Source organism: Myxocyprinus asiaticus, chromosome 35, assembly GCF_019703515.2.
Source record: "Myxocyprinus asiaticus isolate MX2 ecotype Aquarium Trade chromosome 35, UBuf_Myxa_2, whole genome shotgun sequence".
Classification (NCBI taxonomy): Eukaryota; Metazoa; Chordata; class Actinopteri; order Cypriniformes; family Catostomidae; genus Myxocyprinus; species Myxocyprinus asiaticus.
In genome coordinates, this window is record NC_059378.1 from 14,382,623 (window position 1) to 14,405,225 (window position 22,603).

The window sequence follows — 22,603 nt, forward strand, 5'->3', positions numbered from 1 at the left end:
TCTGCTGTGGGTGAGTGTGGTTTGTTGTTCTCTGTATAAGCTGCGTGTTTCCTAAACAGCTGGAGTTTAGCTTACTGCCCCCTGGAGAAAACAGATGGTACTTCAAGCTTGAATTGCTCCAATGGTAAGAATATTCCTTATTAATGTCCGGGGACATGATTAATTGCATAAATTTTTTTAACTCGTTCGTTTTTAAAAAAATAATTAATTGCACTTAATTAACGCATTAAATCAGCAGCCCTAATTATTATACTTAATTAACCCTACAAAGTTAGTTTTTTTTTTTTTTTTGCCTGGAGGATACAAACATTTTAGAGGCTGGGGGAGAAGCAATGAGAGAGTCAGTCAAATTTTAGTGAATATTAAAAAGAGGGTCCCTGCAAATATTAAAGGTCATGTGACTGTATATATAAACTCTGGTATCAACTCACAAGATTATCTAAAAGTAACAAAAGCTGCCTTTCTTGAGAAGGCAGCTGAACTCGAGGAAAATGTTCCTGTCTTTTCAATGTTATTTTCATGGTTTCTACAAGTTGTAATATGTAAAATAAAAATTGGAAATTAGGCATGTATTGATACACAAATTTCACATTACAATATGATGCAGAACCCTCACGATACAATATAATACAATTATAAAAAACAAAAAACAAACAGCACTCATAACTGTTTTTCATGTAAACTTATTCAAGGATTCGACATAAGTATATTTTAAATCTTAAAAGATATAACGGTGTCTGACATTGGCAACAAAAAGCAGAGCTCTATAATAAAGTAACTTAAACAACAGCACTGCATTTATTTATTTTGATTGTTATTAGAAAAACTTATATGAACTTTTTTTTTTAGAAAAATGTGTTTATTCAAGTCATTTTTATTTGTATAGCACGTTTCACAATCGTTTCAAAGCAGCTCTATAGAAAATCATGCCTTATAGTCTCAAAGCCCCCGGTGATCAAGCTAAAGGTGACCGTGGCAAGAAAAAAAAAGAAAAAAAAAAACTCCTTTCAATGTTAGTTAGTAAATAAAACGTAAAAACTTGAGAGCTACCTGACCTCTGGCTTTACGATATACGTACATAATCCAAAATTATTTAGCAGTTTCAGCAAAAACCAATCATCATATGTATTTTTTTCCCTCTTCCCCCAGTTTCACTTTGCATGTAAACCTTACCGGCGGTCTTACTGGCTTATCCAATGTGCGCAAGTGAGGTTGGCATAAATAAAACAACATGTTTGATATACTGTAGCACCGGTACATGACACTGTTGTTTGGCAAATTTGACAAGCTTTAACACAACAATCTACTTGCCGTTTGCAATCGATCTTCAAGGTATTAACTTGCCTGTGAAGACTAGAGTGCTCAGCACCGCCTGTCCAGGGAGGAAGCTGTTTCGCAGCTCTCAATTTTGCATTGCTTGGATTTAATCAAACTACCAGTTATGTATTTTTTTATGCATCATACAATACATATACTATTGAATCGAAAGTGTTGTATCCTAATGTTTTTCACCCCTAATGGAAATTTATTTATTGGGCCCTAATTTGTTGGAAAATAGCAATGAATGAATTTTTAGAGGTAACTTTAGTAATGCCCTTTTAGGGCTGATTAATTAATCTATTGTTTTATTCTTCTTTATCTATTTTATTTTACAATACATTGTAACAGACAAGGTCTCTACTTAAGGGAAAGGAGGAGGCGGGAACCGGCTGAACAGCAACGTAAACTTTAATGACAGAACATAACTCAAACATAAAAGTGCTTTGCAGCAAACAAAACAAAGATGTGCACACACACAACACACGCATCTCTCTCTCTCTCTCTCTCTCTCTCTCTCTCTCTCTCTCTCTCTCTCTCTCTCTCTCTCTCTCTCTCTCTCTCTCTCTCTCTCTCTCTCTCTCGAACTGGTGTCCCAGCCCCTCCTTATCTCTCTCCTGCTGATTAGGCAACTCAGCGTCAGGCACGCGTCATCACGGCCCGGCAACACCCTCCTCCTCGTAACATACATATAGTATTTCAAAAGATTTTTAGCACAGGCATTTATGTTGCATGTTTTGTATTTCCTTTGGTCATCTTGGCTTGGGCACATTTTTGTGTGTTTCTGTAATTTTTGCTGCACTATATTGTGTGTAAAGATGGGTTATTTAATCTCTCCGTGTGTGTGAACAGTGCCGTATGTATGTATTTGTTAAAAAGCCCAGCATTTAACATGTTAAAAAATATATTTTTTAGTAAGTCTTTTTTAGAGTCTTGTTGGGCCTGACATAACTGGGACATAGTTCTCCTTGTCAAAGCTAATAATCAATTCCCATGCTGGGATAATCTGACAGCACACTCCCACTAACTGTGCCTCTGTTAATGTAACAGTAGCCAGCCAGCCAACCAGCCAGTGTGTAAACCTCACTCTGGCCTCAAGAGGCACACTAGCGACTCATGCTAGAGGCTGTAGCGTTTAGCCTCCTTGTTAGAGCGCTCGCCTCCCATGCTGGAGATGCTGGTTTGAATCCCACTCAGAGCAGGTTAAGCAAGACTGGTAACATTTACATACCACCCCCCACTCCAAAACATGCAAAGACATACAAACATATTCAGCCACATATGCATCTCCTTACCCAATCATTCATCAATCTAACACAAAATTATCTAATCTATGTCTTTGATGCTTGTTTCTATCAGATAATTTTAATCTATTTTGAGAGCTTTTCAATGCAGGATACTTCATATTTTTTGTTTGTTTACCTTTCAGGTGGCGAGAGGGTGAGATGTTTTTGTGAACAGGTGTATTGTATCATAACTGTTTCTATTTTTTTTTATTTTGGCACAGCTAGAACACTGTATTAACCAATCAGCATCCAAGCCTGGAACTATTCGTTTTGCCTTAACCTTCAAAGTTATGGCAACCATTCACTTGCATTGTATGGACCTACAGAGCTGAGATATTCTTCTAAAAATCTTCATTTGTGTTTAGCAGTAGAAAGAAAGTCAAGTTCATCATGGCATGAGGGTGAGTAAATGATGACAGAATATTTATTTTCTGGTGAACTATCCCTTTAACTTCTGGCCATAGCTTCATGTCTTCCACTTACTCCTACCTACTTTGACAAGTGAAGCACTGCCAAAAGATTGGCATTGGGACTCGTATCGGCACTATGGAGCCACATGCCTTTTTCGTGGCAATTTATAGAAATTAAATACGTTAAACATCAAAATATCTGTTAAGAAAATATGCAGAAGTGAGAGAAAACACTGGAGACTGGAAAACGAAAACAGGCTTTTGGTATGAATCTTCCGTGTTCAGGAAAAAGGTGGATAAGAAGATAAGAATAAATAATATATATATTAAGAGCATTTCAAGACAGAGAACTTCATAATTTTTGTTTGTTTACCCTTCAGGTGGTGACAGGGGCAGACATTTTGTGAATGCATTAATAACTTTGTCTAAATGACTTCTAAAAAGTGAGGTGATAGGAGGGCGATGGTTCTCCAAATTTAGCCACTCTCTTTGGCACGTGTGAAGGATGTGAACCCAATGCACACACACTGTCAGATTTTAGTAGGGCGACACAAGTTGTGTGAGTGTGTATGTAATAGATAGAGAAAGTTGGTGACAAAATGTGTCTGCTGTGTGTGTGTGCGGGGTGTGTGACTATGTGCATAAGCGCACTCGTGTGTGACAGCAGCAGTGTGTTTGAGACCGTTCCCGCAGGTCCTCCCTCAGGTCTCCATCAGGCTCAGCCGACAGTGTCGTTACTCATAAAGACAGTATTATTATCAAGCAGAAGATGAGTGTATATCCAGAGCACAGATGAGCCACAGGAACTTTTCTCCACAACTGTATAATCACTTCATTGTCTTGATATATAATAACAGAGTATGGCTTCCTAAATAAGCACACATGCACATACAAACATTTCTGAAGCTGTTTATATCCATTACTCTGATGAACAATTGCATTGTGTGTTTTTAAAATTAGCTGACATCATACACACACGCCCACACTTATCTACACTTACAAACTTCAGTGACACTAGGTGAACCGGTGTTTTGTGTCATTGCTGTTTCTATATCGATGATATCTATATATTCGTTTTATTAAAAAAGATGAAGATATCATGACAACCTTAGTCTAAACTACACCCTCACATGTGGCAATCCAAATTCAACTTACACCAGACAAAGATACCACAGTGACTCATTTGTACAACCATATGTAGATGGCAACCACATCCACACAGTCAACCCTTCACATATGAATGCCCAGTGGTCTGTCAACTTCATTCTTTATCTCACCTGCCCATATAACAAGCTGCCTGGCTTGATTGATGCACTAGCAGATGTGTGAGATGTGGCCCTCCCCGCAGGACACACGTGCAGAGGCATGAAGTGTAAATCTTGCTTTATGCTGTTACGCGGATCACATCAGTATGCTGCAAAGAGACAGTTGCTAGTGTACCGTACCACCCATAGTTTGGTATTCAGTGCAATTTGTTGTGGAACTGGGTAGGTGAAATCAACATGTAAAAAAAACAAATAGAGTAACAAAAAGAGAGAAATCACCAGCTTCTGAAAAAGACTTCTGAGGAAAAGACAAAGTGAGGAAGTATAAAAAAATTGACCTTTCTGAGTTGAACTGTTTTGTATTCTCCTGGTGAAAGGGAGTTGGAACTCAAGTGTAATACTAATTTATTGTAGCTTTTGAAGGTGTGTGTACTAGTGTGAGTAAATGGCTTTAAATCTACCATTTTGAAATGCTGAACGTTTTGAGCCTAAGGCTTAAAGATTAAACTCTAATTGTGACTCAAACAAATATAAAGTAGTATACAATGGGGCTAAATGCACACCTTACGGAAATTTTTTTCTGGTAACAAAATTATCAAGATTGAAAAATACATTTAGTTTTATTGAATATTGATGGAACAACATAATTTGTGTAAAAAGATTAAAATTCGAAAAAAAAAAAAAAAAAGGCGGCAAGGGAGCCAAGTTGTGAGGTACTTCTTCGCCATCTTAAAAAACATTTTTAATAAAAAAACCTTCCGTTATTATTTCTTTTTGGCCACCACATTTGGGTTAAAAGGCCCCCAGAGCGGTTATAGTGATATCGTGTTAATATAGGAAAAATTTTTAGGCACATACTTTTAAGACAGCAAGATGCTTTTTTGAGTAACAAATAAAGATAAAACTTTTTCAAATAACACTTCAGTAGTTCGCAAGTTAATGTAATCCTGCTTAGAGGATAGTGTAGACATTTGTGGCTCGCTGTCCTGGGTAAAGGGCTTGAGGCTCAAGGCTTGACCTGAGCATAATAAAGTGCAAATTTACAGAAGATTTGCACAAAAAATTCCCATGCTTTTGTCCAGGTCAAGATCCGTGGGAAACAGAATGTGTGACGTAAAGCTGGCACTTATGTGTCAGTTGCTAATGAAGGTGCAAGTGATTTAGAAGCACACATTAGCTCTGCGAAGCAGAGTTTATTTATGTGTTCGCAGAGGGTTATCTTGATTTAACGGACAGGTCAAGTTGGCCCCTTGTCATTTGCATCAAATTTGAATAAATCCTTTAAAATAACATCAAGGTGACAGCTGAAGCTAAATATCATCTGAGGAACACATTGAAAGTCAGTTATGCCAAATTTAAAACGGCATTTGGTTTTGCATAGTTGAATGGCTCATATAGGAATATTGTAAAAGCACTACTTACTACTACTTGTATCATTATTGTGAGACAAGTCAATTTGAGACATACAGTAAGCCATGTTTCCAGTATCCGGCCAAATGAGGGCATGCTAGTGCGTGCCAGGGCCAGTTGCTTTCCCACTATCACTTCTGGGGCTTCATCGTGCCTCCTCTGGGCTTCCTCAGGGCAAACGGTCGAGTGCCTTTGGCCTGCAGATTACCCTGTGGATAAATAAGACCAACTGGGGATTGAGGCGTAGTCAATGTCAAAGGAGTTGAGTTTAGCTGAGTCATGCCAGAGTTTACCTCAACAGATAAACAGAGAATGGAAAATGAACGCCGTATAAGGCCGGGTTTTAGGGCAACACAGTGGGGTTTCTGGGTTTCTTGGGGTGGGTGTGTCGTGTAGTGGGTATTTCTTGTTGTCTTGTGGGATGCAGACAGATACACTTGAAGCCTAGAACTCCTTGGGCTGTACAGGCCTTGTCAAACCGACAAGAGCAGACAGCACAAATTGAATAAAGAGCAGAGTCTTTTAAAGATTATGCACTTTTGCATTCAAAGAAAGTTGGACAGAGCACAATAGAATGCAGGGATCGTGAGACACGTTTAACATATTTTCAATCTATTTTTAACTCGACACAATATCTTAAAATGCATGTTTATGGCACAAGATGCTAAAACGCGACACAACTAAAGACTCTCTAAGAGTGTCCTTCTGACGCATATGTATATACTACAAAGACAAACATTTTAAATTGCGCAGACAGAAAATGAGTTACTGTCTCTTAGTGATTAGTGCATATGTGTGGTTTGAGTTGGTTCTAGATTTTATCCAAAATTATGAAGAAAAAAGAAGAGAGAGAGAGAAAACACATTATTTCTGCATGAAAATGTTTGTACACAATTTTTATGCACAAATATGTGTGCACACCCTATTATGGAAGAAAGCTTTTATTTTCTTGTTCACAATAAATTTTACTACAGCCAATCATAAAACAAAAATGACATCTTAAGATAATTTTATTCATATTGACACAGAATTTAAAGGTGATAGATTGATAGATGTTGTGATGATGCTGTTTACCATGTGTAAGTCAGATCTAGATTCCTACCGTCTACACAGGAGGGTTTGTTCCGTGTCGTGCCGGCCACTTTTCCCGGTAAACATGAGCACTTGACTGTTTGGGAGCGCTCCTCAATGCGGTTCTTGTTGCAACATCTGTGTGCTGCGATGACCTCGCACGTTCCTCCTTCTGTGAATACAGAAACACACACACGTATATATCAGTGGCACATATCAGTGGCACAAATATTTCAGTGGCATGTGAACATGATACTTCCATAACTTTGACACATAATAAAGACGCACATATTTCAGTTTGGTCGGCAGCATCAGAGGTACACGCATTTCAGTGACATGCATCAGAGAAATACACTATTCAGTGATGCACACCAGCGATACAAACAAATCAGTGACAAGTACATATTTATGAAGTTAACACTGAAAGAGAGAACAGACGAAGAAGGGAAAGACAAACAGTTCTTGCATATAATAAACGCAGGGAAGTGTTTTCACAAAAAAATAATATATAAAGCATGTTTTTTTTTATTTTTTATTATGCAACATTAGTTGTAGTATTTCATTTAATTAGACTAGAATGTCAAAAATGTAAATTACTCTATATAAACATCTTGTTTAATGAACTGTTGCATAAAAGCAAAATCACACTCGCAATTATGCTGTTGTGCTGAAAATGATCATGTTCATTGTTAAATATGTGTTAGTATATGTAGAAATTAACATTAACCAGGATAAATAAATGATGTATAAGTATTGTTCATTGTTATTTCACGTTGTTTATTGTGTTAACTGATGTTAATGTATACAATCAGTAAATTGTTACTGAACATCATTATATCCATGAAGGTAAAAAAGGCAATCCAAACTGAAAAAAAAATTCACAGACCTGAATCCTCTGCTCCTTAATTAGATTAACTTTTGGAGTCATCAGTTAAAACAGCATTAGAGCAAATGGCCCTTGTAAAAAGCCTCTAAAGAGAAAATTATAGGCTCTTCCACAGACACACACTGCCAGGCTTTCCATGTAATTACCATGTATTCTTTCTTTTTTCCACGTTGCAAATTGCCCTTGAAGCATGCTGATTATCTTATCTAATTGACAAGCCTTTTACCCTGGCTGGATGTAAGTAAGGGCCTTTATGTGGAGCAAAGGAAGGCTGCAATGGTTTAGTTTGGGATGAAAATGTGGATGCATATGGTACTGTTATGACTGAGTAGGTAAGACTCATTCTCTGGGCTAAATAATAAAGGGCCTTGAGACAGAGCAATTATGAAGTCATCATAGTCGTTACCACACTCCCTGCCCTTCAACACACACCCACACACACACACACACACACACACACACACACACACACACAGATAAACTTTACAGGATATGTGGGGCTGTGTGACATGCACTGCAGTAAAGTGGACCCCATTGTGACAAAAAGAGGATAAAAAAAGAAAAAGAAAAGATTGGATTGTGCAAAAAGCTACTAGTGGGTCACCATAACAATAGAGAGCACCCTGTGAAGAGGTTGGGTGATTCAGGGGGGAATGATGAGTGGTAATGGTTTCCCCATCTAAGAGTGGGCTAAGCTCACAGCTCCACACCAACCCCAAGAAAGGGAAGAACAAGGGAACAGAGGTGGACTGAAGTGGAGGACAGGAAAAGAGAAAGGAGGGGATAGGAGAAAAGGAGGCAGGCAGTTCCCTCGCTGGGCCAGGCAGGGCCGTTTGAGTAATGACTGAGCTGTTGGAAGTGCACCTCTCACACAATTATAAAGCGGCCAGGTAATTCAGCCAGTGGGGTTGCTGCAGAGAGGCCCTCCATCAGATGCTTCCCTTTCCCCAACACTGGAGGAAACCCTCTTTATCTTCCCCTGACAGCTGTCCACCTGCCCGCTCCCACATCCCTACAATTACACCAGAGCTCATGCGAGGGCATCCAGGAGAGAGTGCACAATGCTGACTGGAGTGAGAGCATGCAAACAAGAAGAGGGAAAGAAGAAAAGTTGTTGTATGTATCTATTTTTTTATGTATTTACCGTAAGTATATAGACACTTAGGTTAAACAATATAAAAATAATGTTTTGTCAGGTAACCTAAAAATTGTGTTTCATGTGATCTAGCAACAAAGTCCTTTTGAATATAAATCTCCACTTTCACTTTCTTCTTTATGTTTTTGTTTTTGGAGATTCATATTCTTCATGCATGTCACCATCTACTGGGCAGTGAGGAGAATTTATAGTAAAAAAAGGATATAAAATTGATCTGATTCTCGCCCACACCTATCATATAGCTTCTGAAGATACAGATTTAACAACTGCAGTTTAATGGATTATTTTTATGCTGCCTTTATGTGCATTTTGGTGCTTCAGAATTTTGGTACCCATTCACTTGCATTGTAAGGACCAACAGAGCTGACATATTCTTCTAAAAATCTTAGTTTGTGTTTAGCAGAAGAAAGAAAGTCATACACATCTGGGATGGCATTAGGGTGAGTAAATGATGAGTTAATTTAAATTTTTGGGTGAACTATCCCTTCAAGTATAAATAACAAGGTAGCAACTGCATAAAACCATTCAAAAATGTATGAATGTCATTGCATTAGAGTACAACATTTCAAAGTAAGTGGCATCGGCAAACATTTTCTGAACCATTTTTGCAAGTACTTTTTTACCACTTTTTACCAATTGGTGTTAAGGTGAGTTTGGATGTATAAAATTCTCAGCAAGTTTTCACATGTGTCCATATACTTTTTGTAGTCATTTTGAACAGTATATCTATTGCTTTATCATTTCAAAATCATTTTATGTTTAATTACATAACTTTAGGTTGGGGTTTCAGTTGGGTTCAATTAAAAATATATTGCTATTTAGAATTTCTGATGCCACTTTAATTTTTCATTCCACTATCTAACAATTTCATACCTGTTTTTATTAATTTTGGTGCATTCATTTTCATACACATAAGTATAGCTGAAAAGTGAGAAATTCTGAGACAATGCAAATTTTGGACAGCATAAGCATTTGTAACAGTATAAAGATGGCCATGCACCATCACAGCCCGGCCACACCCTCCTCCTCGTCACAGCATTATAAACAAATGTTAAGCTAGAGATAAAGGTTTCCCCTCCCTCGAGCTCTTTGCACTTTAAGTTTTTTCAAACTCCTTCTGCTTCGGGGTTATGCAAGAATGAGCAATAGAAAAGAGAAACAGGCCTAAAGGTGCGGTCACACTACACTTCGCACTCCATTCTTTCACATTCAAACACATGCGTGACTGGAAACGCAAGCTCATGCTGCATACAAAAGTTCTAGTTTAGTGAACTCTGATCTGCGAATTTGGATGACGAGAAGACGTGTGACCAATAGAAGATCAAAACGTCACACACTGACCTCTTGGCTCAATTCAAGGAATACACATTTCAAAGCTGCGTGTTTTTATTGTTGCTGGAAAGTGTGTAAACTGTATATTTTAACAATTTGAATGTAATATTATTTGTTATTTGTGATTTATTAAAACCAGAAGCCCTCCTGCGAGCCACTGTATCTTTGTTTGTTGCAGTGTCCGAAATAATATAGCTTGCCTGACTGCCCATTAAGTGAGCAGTGGACATGACTGCCATTGTGGTGCTTTCATGTTTGAGCAAGAGGCATTCATTTGCTGAACACATTTGGCAACACTTACCCTCTCTAGTTCTGATGCCCCATTAAAACATCCACCCCAACAGCCTACTGACAGGATTACACTAAAAATACTCACTGCCCTTGTTGATAGCTCAATCTGGACACATTTCCACTATACTCACCATAAGCTGACTCGATGATATATTTAACTCGAAACCACAAAACATCATGACACATCCATAAGGACTCCCTATATCACGGGTGACAAACTCGGTTCCTGGAGGGCCACAGTCCAGCAGAGTTTAGCTCCAACCCTAATTAAACACATCTGAAGCAGCTAATGAAGGTCTTCAGGAGTGCTTGAAGGAGGCATTTTGGAGCAGGGCTGGAACTAAACTCTGCAGGGCTGTGGCCCTCCAGGAACTGAGTTTGACACCCCTGTCCTATATATTTAACCTCTGTTAACTGCTTAAAATGTCTTAATGACTATTTTACTATTTCCTACTTTCCTTGTATATGGTTTTCTAAGGCTCTTGTCTGAGGCTGGCTGGGTAAGATTCACACACTCATTCAGTCAGAGTGAATAATTTCTCCCTGTGGTGTTCATTTTGGATGCAGTTGTCTAATAAAGCAGCCATTCGATCGTAGTCATTATTGCAGTGCATGGGTTTCCATGAAAATTGTGATTGCCTTGTCATGAGGATTAGGCTCTTTTTGGCTCTATTCCTATCCTTTTAAATCCATGCTATAGTTTATTGATCCAAATGAATGTTTTCATCTTGGTTTTTGACTGTTCAGAAAACAAGCTGACACATTATATGAAAACTTGTGGCCCTCTACCACAATCACAAACAAATGGCTATTAAAAAGTACCTTTATGGCCTGGCAAACTATTTACCTGCTGTAGCGAATTTAGTTTTTCATCTTTTTTTCAACCAGAAGAATATGTTAGCAGAAGCAGACAGTTTTAAAGTAAGTTTTAAACTCGTTGGCTTAAACCGCCAAGGTCTTTGCCACACTGTAATTCAACTCTACATTAGCATAAAACTCCCCGTCAAAGCACTCAGTGGCATTTACACAAGTAGGACATCATGCTACTTTGTCTACTATTTGCACATCAGAGGAATATACACTCATTGAGCACTTTATTAGGAACACCTGTACATCTACTTATTCATGCGATTATCTAATCAGCCAATCGTGTGGCAGCAGTGCATTGCATAAAATCATGCAGATATGGATCAGGAGCTTCAGTTAATATTCACATCAACCATCAGAATGGGGAAAAAATGTGATCTTACTGATTTTGACCGTGGCATGATTGTTGGTGCCAGACGGGCTGGTTTGAGTATTTTTGTAACTACTGATCTTTTGGGATTTTCACGCACAATAACCTCTAGAGTTTACTCAGAATGGTGCCAAAAACAAAAAACCTCCAGTGAGCAGCAGTTCTGCGGATGGAAATGCCTTGTTGATAAGAGAGGCCAACAGAGAATGGCCAGACTGGTTCGAGCTGAAAAAAAGGCTATGGTGACTCAGATAACCGCTCTGTACAATTGTAGTGAGTAGAATAGCATCTCAGAATGCACAACACGTCAAATCTTGAGGCGGATGGGCTATAACAGCAGAAGACCATGTCGGGCACTTTATTAGGACCGTAGTGTTCCTAGTAAAGTGCTCAGTGAGTGTATATGGATGCACTATAGTAAACTAAATTCCTATGAACCAGTCGTTGCTCTCTGATTTTAGTGGCAGGGTTCCCAAACCAGTAAATGCCCATGACTTTTTCATGACCTTTCCAGTTATTCCTGATTCAAAAAGATTTTGAAAAATAATTTAACAGAGATTGATTTCCATTAGTATTTCTGATATTAATCTTTTAAAATGAATACATTTAAATGATTTAATTTAGTGTACTGTACAAACGTCTCCAATAAGTCCCTTAACTGACAGACTGATGTTATCACTAATGCCTGTTCTACACATGCACTAACTAAGAACAATATCTAGTCGATGAAACATTTTAGAGAACAGCAAAATTAGAAGAAAAAAAAAATGCTATTCACCATACACATTTCAGTGACTTTTCCATGACATTAAAATATTTTTCAGAATTTTAAAATTCCTTGATATTTCCAGGTTTTCCATGACTGTGGGAAATAGGGCACCAGTTGGCCAAACATGCCTCACTTGTGAAAAACATATTGTTTCTGTCAAAGCCATAAAACATGCAAAACCTTATTCATCCCTTATATAATCACTTAATCAAGTGCATTAGCATTTTAGTTACTATCACATGTGTCCAATGGATCCTTTTCCTATCATAGAAGTCACGCCTTTTGTAATTAGCTCTAGATCACATGAAATCTGCTTAATTAATATTTGTGGAACTTTGGGATTTGTTGTCCCAATGTTCACTAAAGCATTTAAAATATGTTTAATGTGTTACCACATTTTAGTATTTTCGATTACTTACGACTGGCCCTCCTTGTTCATAAATGTTTATTATTTATTTAATAACAAATAAATCATATATCATACCCTGGTGCACATTTACAGAGCACATTTATCTGACAGCAATAAACAGAGATTCTATATATCTGTTTTATGGGCAAGGTACTGGCTCAAATCACAAACGTGACACAGAATGGTGCATTTCCTTACACTGTATCTTATTGGGTTTGACTGTAATGACTTAAAGTAAATCTAATGGAAGGTAATAATAGGTTTACCTACCGCAAAGTGTCTTTCTGTGGGATTTAATGCTTTTTACATCCCGTGGCAGCACAAGTATGTGTGTGTTTGCTGGGTTGCTAAATTAATCTGTGTGTGTGTGACAGTGAGAAATTAAGAGACGCCAGAGAGGAAGCTCTTTGCACAGCCATCAGACAGGTGGACATTAAACTATCCTGCACTTGTGCCATTTGTGCTCACAATGAGTGTGGGGTAATGACACCTCCAGACTGAGTCTAAAGCAGAATTTCTTAGAAGACAAATGGCCATCCCAGCCTAGCCCTGCTGCTGAGGCTAAACTCATTCACACCATGTTTCTGTAAGCTACAGGTAATCACCACTCCATTACCTGTGTAAGTGTGCGTGTGGCCATAGGTACATCTGTTGGCTTTATGACAGAGTGCTTGGGTGTCAAGCAATATTTGTTCAAGGCAAAAAACATTAAAATGCCCGATATCAGTAAAATTAACTTCACATGGACAAGGTCAGCTTTTTGTTTAGGGTCCACTCTCCAAGCTTCAAATTGCCTTTGGCGTGTAAATTTAAGCCGTGTTACTCGTCAAACAGCTGGCTACTTTTTTAGGAACTGCAACATTAAGAGGCGAATTCACAAAAAAAGTTGTGCCACTTTTACATGTTATTTAAGAGTAAAAATCTGTGTTTTATTCACAGCCATCCGCAATCTAGTTTAAGTAGGTGCAATCAGCGCTGAAATAGCACTGCATCTTGAGTATTTTACTTACGTCATTGTCATTCCTTTCCACACAAACATGCCTGCTTTCTATGTAAATTAGTCTTATTATAGGTTTTGCTTTATTCACAAAACTCTGTGCTATTTTCCCATTGCAATTTACATTGCGCTATTACCGCCAAAGTTAAACAGGTGGCAAACAGAATTTTATTTAAAAGAGATGATTGTGTACATTTTCAATTAATAATGGCAGCAATAATTCATCAAATAATGATCAAATAATGGAGAAGAGTATTATAACCTGACATATATTCAGATGCATGGTGTAGTCAAGCGCATTTTCGGCATGTTAAAGAGATGAGTCAGGTGTCTGGATAATCAAGTTATGCTGTACAGTCCCGACAGAGTGTACCAGATCGTGGTGATTCTGCTGCATCCTCTGCTTTATAGCTGGGGATTACCTGATCTAATTCCTTTAGGCACTAAAACTGCAAATAATGTGCAAATAAATACCATTTTTACCATGAGCAATTAATTCTTAATGAATAATAAAAAATATTTTAAGAAATTAAAGACATATAAGAGCAAAACCACAATGGGTAATTTAACTGTAATTTAACTAAATAATTTAACTGCCATGGGGACAAAATATATTATTTGTATGGAAATAATGCAAAACATGGTTTCATTAAATACTTTGGCAAGTGTGACAAAATGTTAGTTTTGAACCCTGTTTTAGTTTCTTCACTCCAGAGGTTTGGGTTGCATCAATCAGTGCAACTCCGGTCATTCGTCCCATAAGGTCTTTCTAGACCCAGGGTCATTACAGTACCACACAAAGAGAATACCTTTAAGGGAATCAATGCCTTAGAGTTGTATTGGTGAGTCAAAAGCTAATTAAAAGCACAGTAGTGAAGGAGTGTGGAGGGGAGCAGTGGGATACGAGTAATTAAAAAGCTCTCACACACTTTACTCCAAGCTACTTGGTGTCCATTTCATTTATTTTGGATATAATGGATTCATTATCCATTGTAAATTCAGCTTTTAAAAATCCGTTTCCAAAAGAAGCATCACCTGTACAAAACCCACTGCACTTAAATTTGCCCAATTAGCAGGGCATGGTGTCACACTATAAAGGTTAAATTGTCACAGTGGAACCTGCCATTAAAAATATATTAAGGCTGTTTATTGTTTTTATTTATTTATTTATTTTATAGCAAATTTAGACAATAAAACAATGAAGCACAAAACAATTAATTTAAGGTAACATGCAAAAAATATCAAACCATCTATTTAGCCAACAGATAATTTTATTTATTTGATTAAATAAAAAGGTATAAAATCACAGCCTTTAAAATATATGTGAAAACCTGCCTCAACTATAATATATTATATAATAAATATTACAATATATTGCCCCAAGTATAATACAGTATATTTCTATGTATATTATACTTACACCTACAAAAATAGTTGCTCATTTGTAAGCCAGTGCAGTTCAGTGATAACAAGCCATATGTGACAAGCTAGATAATAGAAGGTGATGTGTGACTGTTCTCTTGACTACTCTGTTTTCACCTTGTGGTGACAAGAATACAGAGTGTCATACCTGACAACCAAATGCAAGCGCACTGGTGATTTTTTAACAAAGACAATTACAGTACCTGGGTCTCATAACCATCACATGATTAATACCAGGCCCTGATTGCATTATGAGGCCTGTAATGTACAGGGTGAGACAGAGAGATAGACTTGGATACAGAAATTGGCAGAGAAAACGCTATGGTTGGAAATTACTTTACGCCCAGTATGGAGAGGTTTTCATTCACAGATGGCAACCGTTAAAGTGTAAATTATTGCAAAGGCAAAACACACAGCAGTCTGGCTAACCTGATTAATTCAGTGTTTCCATCAAACATGGCTTAATTACATTTCAGTCTGGAGAAATCGGATGCTTTTAATGCTCATATTTTTTGAAGTTTTCATCATTCACAAATTCTCTCTCTATTCTTCTTTCTCCTTCACCAACCCTAATTGGTGTAACATATACTCATGATGTTAGAACCCAAACAGGTATTTATTGACACACAAACAAAGCCAGAATGTAAGTGATGACGTGACAGTAATGGGTTGCAGTGGTGATAGTTTACGCGATGAAGACTAATGCTGATAGAGATGGTGACTTTCCTTGATGTGGAGGGTTTGCAACAACGAAGCTTGCATTGAGGAGATTGACACTGGAGTCGCTGGAGAGGAAACGTTTGGAGTAGAAGATTCGCTGGAGAGGAGAGGACCCATGCTCAAACTAAGTAAACAAACGAATGGGAACAAGACAAACGGAGACATTTCTTCAGTTTAAGTCTAAAAGATTTAAAGTAAATAATGGTTCCTCGAATGGTTTCTGATCATCAAAATGGAGCTTTTGAATAAGGGATAAATTTAGAAACAAAGTCTGTCCATGAGTCAAGTTTTTCTAGGTCAAATAGACACTCTTCATATCAACCATCACAAGACTAAAAAATGTATTTATTGGATAAAACCAAGATGATTCTTTTATTGATTAGCATTATAAAAATTCAAATCAACACATCTCCCAACAACATGCAGCATCAATTTGAATCTGAAGCAGCTGTTATAATCCATTTATGTTTAATAGCACCAGCTTTCAGGGCTGGCGACAGAAATGTAGCTTCTCATCTTTAAAACACGAAAAATGCCAATCTGATTTCCCATCCTACGTTTAAAAGATGTACAAACCCACTTCTTGCAGCTTAAAACGGAGCCAAGAATCTTTCCCGGTCTCTGTGGAATTTTAAGATAGCTCTAGACATGTTACTCCCTCTGGGCTGACATAAATTTTACTCACATGACATTTTTCTAAAAAATGTGCTGGGAAATGGACTGTGAATGGTACAAAGACCGAATGCAAAGTTGTCTACAGCAATCTCACATCTTACACTGGCCAGGGAGATTACATGTAAACAGATCATTCAATCTGAGAGCACTTAGTAGGGATTTTTGTATAGAAAAATAAGCCATTGTCTACATATTATGAACTTGACATTTATTCTTGTGTTTTCCTAAAACACAGCATATCATTTTGGACTTATTGCCAACATTTACTGCATGTGATAAAAAGTTTGTGCCAAACCTGGCTAGTTCATAATTTAATTCACTAACTACCCACAATATATGGTGGTGTACTGCCTAAATTGCAATGTGATCTCATGAGAATTTGTATGTATTCTTACGTAAAGTTTGGTTCTAGCAAATGTACATTCTCTTATGTTTGCATAGACACCGAAACGTACAATATTGACGCATTGACGGCATCTAAACGTCATAATTTTACGTATTAACACCTAAAGAAACATACAAATGTTTACATGTACTGTTTGAATTGATTAATATTGAATAATTCATAGATTTAATCATTTAATTACATTTCATTTATAATCAATGAGATTAGTTAAATGCCATAACATTTAATGCAGTTGGCATTATAATATGACATTTTTCAGTTGTGTGATTTCTGCTGCCCTGTACAACGTTTTAAAGGATTACATCACTTTAACCAAGACATCACTTCAAAATGAATAAAAACTCTGTAATTGTTTTATCATTTACTGAGCATTTTATTTTATTTTTGCTTGCCATGGGACACAAAAGGAGTTTTCAGAATATGCCCAAAAAAAAAACCAACAAAAAACCCCCCCCACAAAAAGCACCATAAAACAATAATAAAATTGAGCTATAATCCAAATCTTCCACTTGATTTCTATGAAGAACAGACCCAGATTCAAGCCTTTTATTCAACAGTCTCCATCTCCATCTCCTGCATTGGTTTCGTTTTCAAAATTAAAAAATTGCCTCAAGCATTACGACCAGCGGTTTTACGGCAGTGATGTACAATGCTCATTGGCTCTCATGTGTCTCGTGACCATTTGCGACATGCCGCATTCTGCGATGTATATGTTTGAATGAGACATGACAGTGCCGTTATGGAGTGCATCAGGAGAAGATTTACAGTGATTAATAATTTAAATTCTACTCTCCACTTCACACAATGCTATTGTATGCTGTCAGGGAGCACATCGGATTCAGCGCATCACCCTTTGGACTACTTTTGTATTGAATTTTGCCATTTTTCTGAACAAATTATTGTGATTAAATTTATCTACCTTTTACGTGATTTATATGCTTAATAAATGGTTATGGTTAGGTTTAGGAGTAGGTGTGGGATTAGCGGCTGTAAAATATATATAAATTAATATACAGTATTGTAACAAAAATTATTGCTACTGTACATTAATCTACTTGTTACATGTTTTTATATTGTTGAAATGTGGTTATGTTTAGAGGTTGGGGTAGGGTTAAGGGATCTAAAATATCTATAAAACAGTTAAAATGTACAAATATATTTATAATTGATTTGTGTAGTCAAATATATTTGTAATGGATTTGTCAATATTTTATGTTTCTGAAGCTGTAAATACGTAGAAATGTTTATGTTTTAGATGGTTTCAAACGTCCTTATTGTACGTTTTAGTGTCTATCCAAACGTACAAACGTGTACATATACATTTTACTAATATTAACGTACATATAATAACTACGTATATTAATGAGATCAGGCTGTAAACTTACATGCTGATTAATCTCAAGTAGCTCAACAGACCCATGAGCAATGATAGTGACTCAGCAGAGACCCTGAGTCAACACCAACACATATGAATAGCCAAAGGACCTATTGGTAAATACGTTCAATAGAGGCAGTTGAAAGCTAAATACAGTTCATGGTATCTACAGAACAGACTGCTGCTGATTTAACGCCTGTCTCAGAGCACTTTCATGATGTCAGGCTAGCTTAAAGGAACAAGCAGCTCATGCAAATGAATATGACATGTAGCTGTTCTTGCAAATTTTCCAACTGCTGTAGAAGATACATGTGTTTTTAGACTATACACCCACTAATGGTCTCAAATCATAAAGACAAAGGCTTCTCTTCCTTGTCACTTTCTACATGTGTGACCCCATTTTAGTTTTATATCCAGAATCCCCTTCAGCGGAGGTCTGCTTCCCCGAGAGGGGGACAAGCAAATAGGCCTACACACAAGTAAATACACACAAGCTAGTGGACACATGTACCAGTGGGTGCTCAGATCAGAGAAAATGTGCACACACATACAAACATAGCCTGAAGCAAGCAGAATAAGTGAGTGCTGAGAGGCTGGGTATATTTCAGATGGAGCCAATGACCTTGCCGCAACTGAGTAACACAAGTTCAGCCTGTTTATTTATGCATATACACTAGAGGTGAGGGAAAAACTATTGATAAGTATTGCAATATTTTACCTCACAACACTATATCCATATTTTCACAGCAAGGAATAATATTTTTACATACATTTTTCACATTAAAGAAATAGTTCAACCAAAAATGCAAATTTTCTCATCTTCAAAGTCCTGTGGCTTTCTTTCTTCTGCGGAACACAAACAAAGTTATTAAATGGAGATATGAGGTGATTTTCTCCATAAAATGGGGTCCAAAACTTTCAAGCTCCAAAAAGGACACAAAAGAGGCATAAAGGCAATCCATACTCGAGCGATTTAATCCATGTCTTCTGAAGCGATATAATCGACTTTGGGTGGGAAACTCCAGTCTCATTGGAACGATCATGATTTGCAGCTCGATTACACTTCTTCAAGCTTGACGAATGCGAAGAGCTCATGTACAGCGTGTGTACATGCGCAGAGTGCATTAAAATGCAAACACAAAACGAGCTAAGAATATAAGTTTACAACTTATTATATCTGTAAGGATGTCCTTAAAGATCCTCCATACAGCTAGACTGCAAAGGTTTTCGTGAAATGATAAAACACGCTGGAACCAATGTACGCTATGCCCTCACATCAATTTGTTAACTGACACTGACGTGCACATGCTCTAAACTACTTCAATGGCTCTACGATGAAATAAAGCAGGAGGTTCAGCCATTGTGCTAAGGACCAAAGTCCATTAAAGATGAAGGAGAAACAAGTGAGTTAAATATTTTAATATATATAGCAGTTTAGGGGTGTGCAGTGAAGCCATTATCTGTCTTTGTATCTGTATCTGTTCATGTGACAAAATTAGCAGTATTTGAGTGGGCGGGGCTTAAACCAGAAGTGCGTCAAAACTAACTGAAATGCCCATTTTTAAATGTTACTCTTACATATATAGTTTCTATTAATAAAATATGCCTTGTATATGCCTTTTCATAATAATAGCCTAATAATAGTATGATTATTACTATTATTATTATTATACAATAACTATTTTAAAACATATATTATTTTATTCTTTTTTTTCTTACCAGATGAAGCTGAATTTGTAGGCTACATTAACTGTGGAATATGTTGTTAACTGTGGTTTATCTTGGTATTTATAATATTACTATCTGCATGAAACAGAATTTCGAGACCATGGCCATCTGATCTGAAATCACAACCTGCGCATTTTCATTCATAAGGTTTACACTTTAGAATATTGGCTGCACAGATTCATAAATTCTTTGTAATTTTGTATATGTTTATTTAAAATATCGCTTTATACTTGTACCTCTTGGATAATCAGTCATACGAATATCTTTTTATATTATTCGGATGAACCTGTTATTCGTTTTGAAGTCATTATTCGTGCCTTTCTGAATAAGGTATTCGGCTTCAGGCACATCCCATAGCAGTTTTATTGTATATCTGCATTAATAAATGAGAGCTGTACCTAATCTGGTAACACTTTATAATAACGTTCCATAGTTAATACATAACTACTGTATGTAGGGACTAATGCAAGACAAATGAAGAGTACAGAATTAACTATCAGTCACTACTACTAACTAATATGGAAGATAAATTAATGAGTTCATAGTTAATGGAAAATTTTATATTTTATACGTACTGAAGAACGACCAACGTTACTGACGTTAGTGATGTTCTGATCACTTAAAATAACTACTAAGTTGTTACCTATCACAAAATAAACACCTCAAAATTGTGTTGTGTTGGTAGCATACTACAAGCTAACTGGCAATGCCAAATCAATGCCTAATAAGACATGCCCTCATGAAAGACTTTTTCTTGAAAAAAAAAAAAGAGGTCACACAGCTAAGTCAGCACTTGGATTTGATGCAGCCGAAGCAGGACCTACTGTAGCCTAATGGCCCAAACAACTCAACACAACTGCTATAAACGCCGTAGAAGCTGTACAATGATTTACTTTTATTATTGTTTAACCTAAGGGAGTTGATATGACTCTTCATGATCCAAATATCAACAAAAATATTCTGCTGAAGAAAGTGGTAACACTTCAGTTATTATGCATTTTATTACTGTATTGTTGTATATTTGCACAAATAAATAAAAATGATTATATATGATTCCATCTTGTGTTGATTATATATTATTCCTTCTTGTGTAATGAAAACATGCCTTCACTACTTTTAACTAGATTTTTTTACTTAATGCATTAAACATAATTTAACAACATTAAATCTTCTTGTTTAGAATCTAGTTTGGTTGAAATGATGGTACTTCTGATAAAAAAAAAAAAAATAATAATTTCAGAGCAAATACATAACTGAGATATACTGTATATCAAATAGGCTGAAAAATATAATATCGAGATATAGCCTATTTTTAAGCCCTACTGTTGTGCTATTAAAAAGTCACATTGTTTTTATTTATTTCTGATTCAAACAGGATCTGTTTGTATAATAATAAAAAAATAATAATAATAAAATAAAAAACATGTAATGTTTGTTTGACAAATTACGAAAGATGAGGGAGATCAGTCCACGGCTGACAACATCAGCTTGATCTTGAATTAAAAAAGAATAAAAAAATCATATTAATTCAATATAATAATAATAATAATAATAATAATAATAATAATAAATAATTGTATGAATTATAACAAATTTGTAATTTGTAAACTATAAATGTAATAGTCACTTTTAAAATGGGCTTTACATTTAGTTTTGATGCACTTCCGGGTTAAGCAACCAGGAATAACACACAAACGGAAAGCCATCTTTAAAAAGACGTTCCGTGTGTGCCGCTCTTTTAGAATGAAAATATACTATTTTTTTTATAATATACTCTTTTGTTGTTCTGCCGAAGCACCCAGGGGTGTTCTCTGCACCCCACGGGTGCAGAGGGGGAGAAGCCGCTGAAATGTGCCGTAAAATCTAGCAGATGAGGTGAATGAACTCGCGGATGAATTCAGCTTCAATGACTAGAACCGCTCGGCTCCGAAGAGAAAATCTGAATGAGTGGTTGCATACCAGCTCCTTTTATACCCGTATATCCAGGGGAGTGGCATGCAAATTCCACTCGCCAATTCCCATTGGCCTTTTTTCAAAAAGCAGAGGTGTTTGGGGCTCCCAAGAGTGACCCCTAGTGTCACTACATCGACACAACGTCGAGTGAGTGACAGATAGGGAATTTTGATTATAAAGTCTACAATAGTTTCCGTTCATTTCAGCGGTAAACAGCCAGTACAGCCACACAGTCAGGGTGTGTTCACACTTGTAGTTCGGTTCTCTTGGTTCTCTTGGTCCGGACCAAAAAAGAAAATTATACATTTAGTCCTGGTTTGCTTAGCGTTCACACTGGCATTTTTATCACCGAACCTAAAAATACAAAACAAATGGCATAAGGATAAGGTCACAACCTGATTGGACAGCTTTTATGACGTATATTTTGCGATGGAACTTGCCGAACATCCAAACCAATGCTGGCTGCTGGGCTAAATGCGCTCATTGGA

At 36.8% G+C, this 22,603-nt stretch overlaps 1 protein-coding gene across 5 annotated transcripts in view; it reads right to left on the minus strand.

The window, feature by feature from the left end:
• Positions 1-22,603, minus strand: part of LOC127426292 (chemokine-like protein TAFA-1) — a 284,660-nt gene that overhangs the window by 43,877 nt on the left and 218,180 nt on the right. For all 5 annotated transcript variants that reach the window (XM_051673011.1, XM_051673010.1, XM_051673007.1 and 2 more), the window contains exon 3: positions 6,791-6,931. In XM_051673011.1, coding sequence (XP_051528971.1) covers positions 6,791-6,931 — 141 coding nt within the window. The remainder of the gene's footprint in view (positions 1-6,790; positions 6,932-22,603) is intronic.